General features: G+C 34.7%; 1 protein-coding gene across 14 annotated transcripts in view; it reads right to left on the bottom strand.

Annotated features, from left to right (window-relative positions):
* Nucleotides 1-6866: 6866 nt before the first annotated feature.
* Nucleotides 6867-14048, bottom strand: part of Nrx-1 (Neurexin 1) — a 91067-nt gene continuing 83885 nt past the window's right edge. For all 14 annotated transcript variants that reach the window (XM_073962895.1, XM_073962885.1, XM_073962890.1 and 11 more), the window contains exon 16: nt 6867-8701. In XM_073962895.1, the coding sequence (XP_073818996.1) occupies nt 7758-8701 (944 nt within the window). In that variant the 3' untranslated portion in view covers nt 6867-7757. The remainder of the gene's footprint in view (nt 8702-14048) is intronic.

Raw genomic sequence — 14048 nt, 5'->3', positions numbered from 1 at the left:
AAGTTTTGTAGCCTATTGATTCCGTTTATATAGTTTTTTTTCTTTTATATATAAAGTAAGCATCCAAAATGAACAAAACATGTTTTTGGTTTTTTGTTTTTCCTTAAAAATAAGTTAAAGCCCTTATATATTTTCTTTTGGTTGTAAGTAATAAATGTATATTTGTATGTATTTATATTTGTGTATAAGTATTCATGTATATGTGTGTGAATTTTAGGGTGTAATTATGTGTGTACATTTGTGTATATATTCGCATTAAGAAGTTTTGTTTTAATAATTTAATTTTTAAAGAGTTTAATGAAATTTAATTTTTAGGATTCTGTTTGTTTTTTTTTTAATATATCTTTGTTTAATACATTGAAAGAGTAATTTTTTTGCTTTGGTTTTTTGTATAATTAGTAAATAATTTGCATTATTTAGCTTATGTTTTTTTTTCTTCAATAGATTACAGCACCTTGTTGTTTTAAGTAAATTTTACAATAACGGTTTAAGTTTAAAGGAGGAAAATTAAATATTGAAAATTAAAGACATCTTTGTTTTTCAAATTTTTTTTTGCAATTTTGTTAATGTGTATGCATTTGTTGTAATGTTAGTGTGAATTGTATAATGTTTTTTGGTAGTGTATAAAGTGTGTCTTTTTTGCTGAACATCAGTAACCTTTTGCGGTCGTTTTTTTTATAAAGTATATAAAGGTTTAGCGTAGTATTGATTTTCTGTTTCTGTTTTAGTATTTTCTAAAGATTTTATCTTTTCCTAGCTTTGTTTTATTTTAAAACTATATTTTATTTTTAATAATTGTATGTTTTTTTCTGTTTTATAACGAAAACCACTTCTATTTCCCAGTTTTTTACTTCCTAACAACAAACGGAAAAAAACAATCAACAAATCTCCTCCTATTTTTTTTTTCTATTTTTGCATAGCATTTAATATTCTTACAAAAAATAGGCCTAATTTCCTAAAACATTACACATTTTATTACACGAAGGGAGGAGGGGAGGGAGTTACTTTAGCATTTAAATATTTTACAACTTTCGCTTAGCCGAGCCCTGCATGTGCTCTCGTTCTCTCATGGGTTTTCTAAAATGTCACTACTTCTCTATTGTCACTTGATGAGAGTCAGAGAGTACCACTTTACCAACGAAACACACTAGTGCATGTGCCTCTGTGTGTGTTCGTTCGTATACATTCATAGATTTAAAGCATTTTCTTCTATTTGTTACAAATACATATGTATTTTATAATTATTTTAGATTTGCATAGCCATACATACATATACATATGTTAAGATATGTACATATGTTTGTATAGAGTATGTGGGTAGGGGGTATTTATTTATATGTATTTATATATATATCGATTAATGTGTATCATTTCTATTCCTTTCCTTGGGATATTTGTATAATACAATGGCATCTAACTAATCGCTCTCATTATCTACATTCATTCGTACATACATACATTATGACTTTACAAACGAATTCAAGTACCACCAATCAACAAATAAAACAAATTAGATATAAACTTGGGTTCGTTCGTTCCTTAAATTACTATGGCACAGAATCTTAAAGTATTTTTATTCTTTCGTCTATCCTAATCACTTTCATTCTCTTTATGTTTCTTTTTTCTTTTTCATGCTTTATTGGTTTATCGTTTCGGTTTTCAATTATTTGTACGGGAATAGCTAGGGGGATACACATGTTTGTTTGAGTATGTGTGTGTGTAAGTGTTTAGATTACATTTTGCTTTTTGAGTATCGACGAAGCCTAAACGCTATCTAAAGTAATCATTTGTATTGGTAGTTTTTAAGTAGAAGTTTGGAGTATTGGGCATGTTTACTGGAGAGACGTGGAGGGAGAATCCGAAAAGTGATATTATTTTAACCTTAAAATGTCATTGATGGCTTTAGTATTTATTGTATGAATGTCAAGTTCACTTCTAGGTGTATTCTTTGGAACAAACAAGAAAGTGTCTCTGAAAAACTTTTCAGTTTAACAAAGACAAAGTTAAATTTTTCCTGTATTTGATGTACACATACGAGTATGTACATTAGGCCGAGGCGATTTGTGTGAAAGGAAAAAACGTTAATAGGCCCTTCGCGTTTCTTATTCCTGGGATTGAACTGAGCAAAAAAGTCTAAAAGTCGAGCCTCCCGATTTTGACTTTAAGTTTTTTATTGGCGTTTTTTGGATATTTTTTCATATAACAGCCAAAGCATTGAGATTTGCGACCCAACACAAAGTCAAAAATTGTAGCCAACACAATAATTAAGAACTCTCTAGTACATCGCGAAATTATTGGAATGCTCCTTCAGGCAGTTTTGGCCTTGATAAAGTGCACGGCAAATATCGATAAATGACATTGTGCTACAAAAGTTGACAAGAAAAATATTCAAGCGTTCTGTTACAAAATTCTATCGTGTTGGCGTCCATGGACAACGAAAATACTTTTAGTTCGTTTGGGTCACTTCGTTTTATTATTTTATAACGGTAAAATTAGTGAAAATCTGGGTTTCTTACATTTTCAAATTTAAACGGGCATATCTTCTTTTTTCACAACGGATTTCTATTGATCCATTTTCCTATTAAAGGGGTGAATAATATCTTCCGAATAAGCTCCCAGCAAAATAAATTGGAAGTAGTGCAATGTAGACTAGTTCTTTCACGGCATGTTTTTATGCAGTTCAAACGGAGTCGTGAAAAAGGCACTCCATTCCTCACATTTTAACCGCATTTGGATGCAATCCAAAGAATCACATCCATTTGTCACATTTTAACAACATCCGGATGCAGTTCAGCGGAGTCGTGAAAAAGACACTCCAATTCCCCACAATTTAACAGCATCCGGATGCAGTCCAAACGGAGTCGTGAAAAAGGCACTCCATTCGCTACATTTTATTAGCAGTTGTTAGAGATCCCTACATGTACATAAATCAGTTTGTACATCTCTACAGGCAGCGGAATAGATTTTCCAAAAAGAGATAAGCGTGTTAACATTTCCAAACATTTGTTAATGCAAAATAAAAAATATTTAATTTGTGAACATTTTCCGGTAACTCACGAGGAGAAAATTTCCGAATGGAGTGCTGTTGGAGTACATGTCGAAATCATAACTGGTGATGGGAAGACAATCCATTTAGCAGATTAAGCAAAAACAGTTCAGCTTGGATTAAATGGATAGAAGAGAGAACACGCATGTTTGCGATTGAATTCAATGGAGAATTTTCATAATTTGTGTTAATGTAATAAAGTTCTTAATATTTTTGTTTTACACAAATAATGCATTTTATTTGTTCTGGCATATTTTGTAATGGCTTGCACAATTTCCGCAGAATGCCTGTATCAAAACACGTGCTTTGGACTGCCTCCTATTCTACCCCAAAGGGTTAGTTAAAATGCAATGCCAAAGGGTCGGTTAAAATGCAGTGCCAAAGGATCAGTTAAAATGCAGTGCCAAAGGATCAGTTAAAATGCAGTGCAATGGAGTGCCTCTTTCCGTAGTCACTCTCTTGTATAAATCATGAGTGAAAATGCATAATTTGATGCACTTCCAGATCACTTGTACATATCATTTAACTGCCTCTTTGGAGGCAAACTTTTTGCTGGGCTATTATTTGTTCAAATCGGTTAATAAATGGCTAATTGTAGTGGTTGATGAATGGATCTTATCTTGGGAGTCATATCTTTTCGGTTTGTCATCATATAACTTTTGGAGCTGTATGCCAGGCAGCATTGACTTGTCCACGGAAAATATAATATCGATGTAAACAGAACCACAACGAACAGCATTGGTATACGTTTCCAAAAGATCTTCGAACAGACCCCAAACTGCACTTAGACACAAATTTTTAACTTTTGTGGGGTAGGACCCTAAGGAGAGGACTGATATGGACCATTATAGAAGTTAAACTAAATTTGGACAAAATATTAGGTGATCAAAAGTTTGGACCAAATTGATTGACCCGTTTAAGAGATATCGTGCATACCATTTTAGTGACATTTTTTAAATATGGGGGGAAGTACCGAAAGTTGTTGTCCATCTTCGTACTGAAACTAAGTTTGGACAAAATATGACGGAGGCCAAATTTTGGACCAAATCGGTTGAACAGTTCGAGAGTTTTCGTGCGCTCCAGCGACTACATAGTTTTTACACCTTTCGGACTGTTTTCCCAAGAAGTATGGACTTGCCCCTGAAAAACATTTGCCGTCGTAATTGAGACAGCGAATGCAAGTTGCTTCAACAAAAATCAAAGTGGTTCGAGAGCAGGTCTTAAAGTGAACTTATTCGAAATTTTGTGTGGGAGGTACCCGAAGGAGTGGATAAATATAATCCATATTCGAAGACCAATTTTTGTATCGACAGATCCGTTCGAGAGTTATCTTGCGCTCCAACCGCTATACACCGTGTCATATTCGAAATTTTGGAGGTACCAGAAGGAGTGGCCAAATATAAACCTTATTCGAACCTGTTCTATATCTGCTAGATATATTAGGATGTGCAAAGTATGGACCAAATCGGTCACTCCCTTCAAGTATTTTCGTTTGCACAATTTTTCCGAACATTTTTGAACCTTTGTAGGGGAGGTACCTGAAGGAGTGGACCGATATGGCTTATCTTCGAGCTTAAACTAAGTTTGGACAAAATATTATAAAGCCCAAATCGGCAGATCCGTTCGAGAGTTATCTTGCGCTCCAACCGCTACACACCGTGTCATAGGGTTTTTTGCAGCCTTCAGGCTATTTTTTCAGGAAGTATGGACTTGCTCCTGGTGAAACTTGTACCATCGTATGGGGGGCAGTGAATACAAGTAATTACAACAAAAAATAAAGCGATTCGAGAACAGGTCCTAAACGGAACTTTTCCGAAATTTTGTGTTGGAGGTACCTGACGGAAATTTGACGATGTGCAAAGTATGCACCAAATGGATTATTCCCTTCCAGAGTTATCGTGCGCACAAATTTTTCAAACATTTTTGAACTTTTGTGAGGGGGGTTACCGCAAGGAGTGGACCGATATAACCCATCTTCGAACTTCAACTAAGTTTGGACAAACTATTACGAAAGCCAATTTTTTTTACCAAATCGGTTAATCCGTTCAAGAGTTATCGTGCGCTCCAGCCTGCCAGACAGACAGACGGACGGACGGACATGGCTAAATCAACTTCAAATTGTCTGAAACGGATTTGGTCCAAACATACTTGGGGTCTAAAACCATTATTTCGTTTTAATAATATCCATTTACAATAATATAATTGTTCCACGAACCACGTTGGACCCAACCATATCGAATTGAAAACCGGCTACATAGCCGAAATCCTTTTCGACAATTATTATATATGTATTAGGTGGTTTATTGAATTGTGGCCCTTTTTAGACGTATGACCTTGCCAACAAAAATATATGTGGAAGGAATGCATCGGCATAGTCCATTTTGGAAGAGGATCTTATTTTGGGAGCCATTTCTTTTCGATAGATAGCGCTCCGTCCAGTCATTTCGGTTTGTCACCGTATAACTTTGAGGCTCTGGACCACTCAGTTAGGAAGAATTGCTCACGAAAAACATAATATCGCTGTAAAACGGACCACAAGGAGTAACATCGGTATACGTTTCCAAGGATCTTCGAATAGACCCTAAACTCTACTTAAACCAAAATGTTGAACTTATGTGGGGGAACAAGGAGTGGATCGATATACAGTGTTATGTTAGGATTTATTTAATGCTTTCCAGCCATTTTCTAAGGAAATATGGACTTGCCCATGAAAAAGCTTGTATCGTCGTAATGGGGGCAGCGAATATAAATGGTTGTAGAAAGAATCAAAGCGATTCAAGAGCAGCTGTTTAACTTCCCTTTTCCGCAATTTTGCGTGGGAGGTACTCGAAAGAGTGTCCTATATAGTCCATATTGATCTTTGTCTCGTACAAATATTATTGCGTTGTGGATTTATCGTGCGCACCATTTTAGAGAAAAGTTGTGAACTTTTGTGGGGGAGATACCGGAAGGTGTGGATCTATTTTGTCCATCTCCGAACTTAATCTAAGTTTGGACCAACTATTACGAAGGCCAATGTTTGGACCGTGCTCCAGCCAATACACATGGTTTTTTACACCTTTCCATCCGTTTTTTTAGGAAGTATGGACTTGGCCCTGAAAAAAACTTGTAACATAATAATGCGAATACAAGTTGTTACAACAAATATCACAGCGATTCGAGGTCTTATACTGCACTTTTCCGAAATTTTGTTTGGGAGGTACCCGAGGCAGTGGACCTATATGGCCCATTTTCGAACTTTAACTAAGGTCCAAAATATTACGATAGATCGGTTAATCCATTGGAGAGTTATCGTGCGCTCCAGCCGATCTGACGAACATTGGTAAATCGACACCAAATTGTCTGAAACGGATTTCGTCCGAACATACTTAGGGTCTAAATTTAACCTACAAATAAAAATACACCAGTTGTAGAGATGTTTAAAATAATAAAAATAATCAGCAAATGTCACATAAATTATGCTGGAGGAATATAAAAAGTAAATTTGGTAGCCAGGGAAGCTGTTCCCGGTCTTAAAATGGTCGCAAGTCGTGATATTTGCTTAATATGCATTTGTTTACCTTATATGTCAGGTTACTATCTAGTAAAAGTCCGTTATGGATTATTTAAACGTACAAAATTAAATGTTTTTGTTATTACTCGGTAATCCGGACGATTCGATAATCCGGACACCACCGAAACATGTGGTGTCCGGATTATAGAGATTATACAGTAGTAAACATCACTTTTCATCACTTTCGATTAAAAGCGTCTCTCCCTCTCTCTTTTTTAGTACACCTGAAGGTCCATTTTAATTAGTTTTCTTTTAGAATTGTTTCTATTTGGGTTTGGTTTATATATTTTTTTTTAAAGATATATCCATTAATTACATGAAATTAAGTAGATTTGATGATTATTTGTGTATGTATGTGTGTATGTATTAACAAACTAAAAATAGAAATTCTAATCAGATTTTGGGAAATATCTCATCTAATTGAAAATGTTTTGGTGTTTCCGGTTTGGTGGTTGGCTTAAAACCAAAAAAAAAACCTCCAACAACAATGTATTGTAGAAAAAAAGGAACATTCGTTTGATTAACGCTCTACAATTGCTGAGCCATAATTATTGGTGTTCTCTTGTTGAAATTCATGTATCCTATTGGTTAATTGTCCTTTGCTATTCCTTGGTTTTTTGTTTTTATTTTTGTTTATTGTTTTTATCTCTTTCATTTAAAGCTCAGTGACATTCCCAAAGAAGATGAAATACTTTCCAATTATTATCATTTTCATTGCGTCTTAGTGATATATTTGTACATTAACTGATTTTGTTTATGTTTTGTTGTTGTTGTTATTTTCATTATTATTGTTATTTTAGACGACCTAGGACTTTTCTAAATAAACTACGCTAAATATTTGTATGTGTGTGTATATATAGTATATATACGTGTATGTATGTTAGATATATGGCGCTAAATATCAACTTGTTTACCCAACCCTCGTATTACTTTTTTTTTGTGGACAACAAGGGCACTCACTTGTATATGCATATCATTGTATGTGTGACATATGTATCTGTGTGAGTTATTCGACATCGTTTCTACAACTTTTCTTACTAGATTTAATCATTACTGTCAAATTGACATTAGTTCGTTCATTCGTTAAACACTATGCACACACATAGACAGGGATAGAGAGCCAACGAGAGACAGAGCGAGTGAATGTGTGTGACATATTTACACATACCACTCTTTGACATCTTTGGAGTCACGTTTTTTCGTTTTCACCAGACCGGGACGATCTTCGCCTTCGCTGTGATCCGTCGAATCGTGATAGACACGTTCGACTCGCATCGGCTGCGATCGTCCGCACATGTCAGCGTTGCCATTGTTGCGCATGGCAATGCCCGAGTGAGAACGCGAACGTGCATCCTGCGTCGTTTGCAGATGATTGGTGGTGGACGATTGCTGACGCTGCTGATGGTAGGAGCCGTTGGTGCTCGTGTTGCCCAGTAGGGAGGCATTAGGATTGTGGGTACCGTAAATAGTTTTTTCACCAGCAGTTTTATAGTTACGATCCCCATTGGATTTTAACCATAAAACCAGTAAAATAACTAAAATTACAGCGATCAGGATACCCGCCACGATGCCAATAATCATGGCTGTGCGTTCCTCTTCAATGGAGTTGATGCGACCGCCCTTTCCCTTAGGTCGATAATTGTTATTGCCATAGGGTGGGGTCTGAGGCGGCAAGGGGAAATAGGGCAGTCCATCAGTGTCGTGTATGGGTGGTGGTGGCGGCGGGGGTGGTAAACGATCTTCGGGTATTTGCGGATAAATCATGTTGGAACTTTCGCTCTTGTCATCGGACTTAAAGATGTGCACAACATCAAAGGTGGTCGTATCACGTTCCGTTGCTGTGGTACGTATTTCGGGTATCGGTGTAGCTGCCGTTGTGGTGGTGGTTGTTGTCGTTGTTGTAGTTGTGCTAGTGCTGGTTGTGCGTTGCGTCGATGTGGTAAGGACGGTTGTGGGTGGTGAAGTTTGACTTGTCGTCACAACAGTGCTTAAAGCCGTCGTTTGCTGCGGTGTTGTCTGAGCCACTGTAGTTGTGGTTTGTTGTTCGGTAGTTGAATCTTGTCTGCGTGTAACGCTATCGGTGGTCACTTCGCTGTGTGTTTCTGCAATAAGAGAGAGACATTCAAAACTAAGTATTAAAAAATCTTTACTCTTTTGTTGCAAAATAAAATGAAAGTGATAACAATGTTTTATGTGCAAGCAAAACTTTGTGAGAATATTATGCAACAAATTAATATTACATTGTTAAGTGTGTTTTATGAGCACTATGCCATTGTATTTTCTGGTTTTTCTTTTCACTACCCATGAGTGAAATATAAAATAATTAGTGCTATCACTTATTGAATGTTTAAACTATAACTGAGTGATTTAAGAAAAGTTGAATTTTTGAATCATAGTCCTTGTGAACATTTCCTGTTGGGTGTTTTAAAGGACGATATAAATAAATCCTTAATCAATAAAACTTTTTATTTTGTTTAAATTCAAATTTAAATGTTTTAAATTTTATTGTTAAATTTTAATTAATTAATTGTACATAAAATGGTTCAACATGATTGTAAAGAATACACATAAACTATTTACAATAAAAAAGTGGAAGGAATGCAACATTTAATGTTTTCATTTATCATTTTAACGATTCGAAGGAGTAGGAGCGATTGAACAAGCTTTCATTCATCACTGCGTATAAGTATTGCACGCGTAACATTTGGTAATCATACGCCACATAGAATAAAACAAATAGCAATTGTAATACAAAAACAAAAATAAAACATAAGAGTTTACAAACATAATTTTTGTATTTCTTAATTAGTTTCTAAATCGTTCAGTTATATTCCATAAACCATAACAGATGAATTCAGGTCTAACATTTCCGTATACATATGTATTTTTTGCTTCAAATACGCTGGACTTCGCGCCTAAGTGAGGAGTTTTGTCTTGATAATAAAAAAAAACTTGTTGATTCGCATACATGGAAAGCGGGAAGGAGATTGTTTCTTTTATCACTCTTATGTTTCGAGCGACCGATTGATATTTGGGTAGGAAATTTTTTTATTTATTATTTTTGAGTTTTGCAATAAATGGACTTAACCCACGAGGGTTCGAAACTAAAGCCAAGGGGTGAAAAATGTCATATTTTCCACTTATAAATTAGTTGTTTTAATAAAATATTAAAGTAACATAACAACAATATGATAAAGCCAGACTATTTAGAAAAAAGAAAATTTGCCAAAGCTATCCAAAAAAAAAAAAAAAAAAGAAAAAAATACTACACCAATGCACTATACGTAATTTGGCCTGTTTTTGAGGCAAAAATTAATAGCGGTGGATATGTGGGCTTTTTATACATTTTTATTGCTTTATATGCAAAAGTAAGATAAAACAAAGAATTACCACGTAAAATTCGGATATAGCGAACATCGGTTATAAGAAACTACGTTTATAGCGAACAAAGTTTTATTTTTCCAAAGAAATTTTCTTAATATTTGTACACACATTCAACTTCTTAAAACGACCACGATTATAACAAACAAAAATGTTTACCCCGCGAGTAGAATTTTTTACCATACGTTAGGATTTTCAGGCCCGCTTTAAAGCACAAGTGGATAGCGACGAATTTAAGCACTGTTTCAAATATTTTAACATATGATATTTAAAAGTAGGCTTTAATAAGAATTTTACAGACGAACACGTTTATAACGAACGCCGGATATAACAAACAACTTTTCTTTTTCCTACCTCCTGTTCTCTTTTTACCTATTTTATTCATTCCAACCCAATGAACGCGGTTAAAACAAAAGAAAAACTGTTACAATGAACTAAAATACTGATCCGCTAAAAGATTTTTATAAACATTGATATGTTTAAAATATTGATTCGCGAAAAGAGCTTTATATATATTATTTTTTAAAGGACCAAATAAATCACGCAATCATGATCCCTAGTTAGGACATATTACGGCTATAATTAACAAAAATGTTGACCACAACACGCATGTACATTTTTATAACACATGGTGCATATTTCTTTAAAGAAAATGTCTTTTTAGTTCAAATCGGATGCTTTTTTGTGTTTAATATTTCCTTCACCACACAAAAAATTAAAAAAAATATATTTTTGTGCAAGGAGGGCACCTTCAAAAAAGTGATATAACTCAAAAAACGCAAAAAATCGCACCTTTGTAATTATGTAGTTGATTCAGAATCCTTTGCTGAAGATATTCCCGGTAGCAGAATTTCGGACAAAGTTGGACAATTTTGTAAAACTCTATAATATAAAACTATAATTTTGTAAAAAAAAAATAATTCTTAGCCTGTATCCTATATTTCGTCTTCGAAATTTTGATTTTAACTTCAAATTATACCGCGAGTTTTGAATGTTCTTTCTTCGAATCAAATTAGAAAGCTCGCGTTATTAAAAGTGTAAAAATCGACTTTTTGCCTAAAAACCTGTCCAAATTACCTATAGTGCAATGTTTTGATTATTTTTATACCCTCAGCATTTATGCTAACGAGGGTATATGAGGAAATATCAAATTTTTTTAGTTTTCCATAAAAAAAATTTAAAAAATATTTTAAGCTACATGAAAGATATTTGGTACATACTCGTAGATTGGGAAAAAATTCCGATTCTCAAATCTGTTCGAGATACTAATTTTGGTTGTTGCGCGCAAAAGTTATGGCGGTTTTAATTTTGATAATAAGAAATAAATCTTAAAACAACGCTACTCATTATATTTCGAAACATTGTTAATTAAGGGCTTCCTACGTACTATATGATTACTGAGGTCCCATAACATTAGTGACAAAGTTGTAAATTTTCGCGGAAATTAAGAAAGAATTAAAAAAATTGCTTGCAACTTGTTTTATTAAAATTGCAGCTGTTTATGCATCGGAAAAATATTTTAAAAGTATGTACGTAATCTAAACATCGCGGCGATTCAAATGGAACCAAAAATATAGAAATCTGTTTAGCGGTTTGCACATTTTAACAAAAAAAAAAATATATTGAGGGAAGTTATAAAATTTTCGTAAGAGAAAATATTTTTCAATTTTTTTTGTGAGTTAGTTGAAGAAAATGTAAGAAAATTAAGTCAGAGTTATTCTTCTATTTTAGTTAAATTTCACGCAAAAAATCACATTTTTTATTCTAATCACTTCTCTAATACACGCTAACATCTAGCGGAAGATATGGGTATCGTTCAAATAAATGATGGGTTCCATTAAATGGGGTATACTCTTGAAATAAAACTGTATTATTTGAAATGCGTGTAAATCGCGAAATCTTCAAAATCGCTTGATGCGCATGCGGTTTATCAATACGGCGAATTCTTCTCTTTTAATTTGTACACATTTGCCAGGATTCACTTTGGCCGCTAAGATGTAGCGTCGTCTGCAGTTTAGTGTGCAACATCTTTTTATGCGCATCCGATTTCACTATCAACCGTGGAAAAATACATCGATCTAATCCTATTTCGATCAAATCCATCAAGAACTGTGGATGTAGGATCACACACTATTTTTGGGATAAATCGGATACAGCTCCCATGCCACTAAATTTTTTAAACCGCTGTTTTCGCAAAACTGCGAGTGATGTATCAGTTTTTTCATCGACAAGAAAACGATCCACAGAAAATGCGACTAAATCCGCGATATTTTCAAAAACATTTTTCGGACATTTTTCGGTTTTTGTAGTTACTGTTTTCGCCGTTCTAGTGGATGGATTATCACGATCAATGATTTATATGATCCGGACCGCCGAAAAACTAAAATATCGCGGGGTACCAAAAAATATGTTTTTTAGAAAAAATATCGCACTAAATTTTGACTTTTGGCAATAGATTACTCTGCTGCTGTGTGGGCTACATAGGAAATATACACATCAAATTATGCGTAATTGCAAGTACTTTAATCCTATTAATTGTTTTTTGAGATACTCGAATGCGCGTTCCAGTTAAATTAAAAATACGAAAAACAACTAAAATCCGGCTTCAACATGTCAGTATCCATAAAAGGTGGAAGCAGTGGAAATTTCGAAAAGTGATACATTAGAAGTGTAATCCTCATTTTGTATTCTTCTACTTTTACTTTGGACATATGTCCGTCATTTGAACGGTTTAATCAGCAATCAAATAGTAACGTAAAAAACCTCGTTAGCTTCAACGTTTTTTCCTATTTTTATTCATTTATGCGGTCATAACTTCCACGCAAATTAAATTATTTTGCCAAATTTTTGAGCTTTGTTCAAAAACACTTGAATTGATCTAGCCATGGTCATAGTTACTGGTAAATTGCAATAGTTCGCGTATTATAATAGTGCAAACCTTGGCTTCATGGAAACTAAATTTTTTTGATATTCACTCGTATACACTTTCATACGGGCAAAATGTGCCTCATAGAAATAATGGTTTTAGACCCAAACTATGTTTGGACGAAATCCGTTTCTGACAATTTGGAGTCTTTCTGGATAACTCTCAAACGCATCAGCCGATTCGAACCAAATTTTTTGCTATCTTAATATTTTGTCCAAACTTAGTTTAAGTTCGAAGATGGGCCATATCGGTCCACTCTCTCTGGTACCCCCCTCACACATGTTCCAAAATGTTCGGAAAATTTGTATGCACGATAACTCTTTGAGGGAGAAACCGATTTAGTCCATACTTTGCACATCCTGAAATTTTTACCAGACTTAGATGAGGTTTCCATATGGACTCAATCGGTCCACTCCATCGGATACCTGTCACACAAAATTTGGGAAAAATTCAGTTTAGGACCAGATCTCGAATCGATTTGATTTTTGCTTAACAACTTCTATTCTGCCCCCCATACGACGGAACAAGTTTCATCCTGACAAAATAGCCTGAAAGTTTCAAAAAACCCCTATGACACCGTGTGTAGTTGTAGTAGCGCAAGATGACTCTCCAACGCATCTGCCGATTCGCTCGCACATTTAGCCTTAGATAAGCCATATCGGTCCACTCCTTCAGGTATCTCCCACACAAAAGTTCAAAAATATTCGGAAAAATTGTGCGCACGATAACTCTTGAAGGGATTGACCGATTTGGTCCTTACTTTACACATCCTAATAGTATAGATCACAAAATTTCGGATAAGTTCACTTTAAGAACTGCTCTCGAATCAGTTTGATTTCTTTTGAAGCAACTTGCATTCATTGACTTTTTCAGGGGCAAGTAAATACTTTGTGAGAAAATAGCCCGAAAGTTTTAAAAATCCCTATGGCACCATGTGTAGTGGCTGGAGCGCACAATAGCACTCGAACTGGTCAACCGATTTGGTCCGAAATTTGGCCTTCGTCATATTTTGTCCAAACTTAGTTTCAGTTCGAATATGGGCAATACCGGTCCCACCCCCCAAATGCCCCCTATACACTTTCTTGAACGGGGTAACCAATTTAGTCCAAACATTGGATCTTCTCATATTTTGTCCAAATTTA

The sequence above is a fragment of the Musca autumnalis genome, unplaced genomic scaffold (assembly GCF_047663935.1).
Source record: "Musca autumnalis isolate F117 unplaced genomic scaffold, ASM4766393v1 scaffold_1, whole genome shotgun sequence".
In the NCBI taxonomy this organism is placed as follows: Eukaryota; Metazoa; Arthropoda; class Insecta; order Diptera; family Muscidae; genus Musca; species Musca autumnalis.
This window is presented reverse-complemented; position numbering and strand designations above follow the sequence as displayed.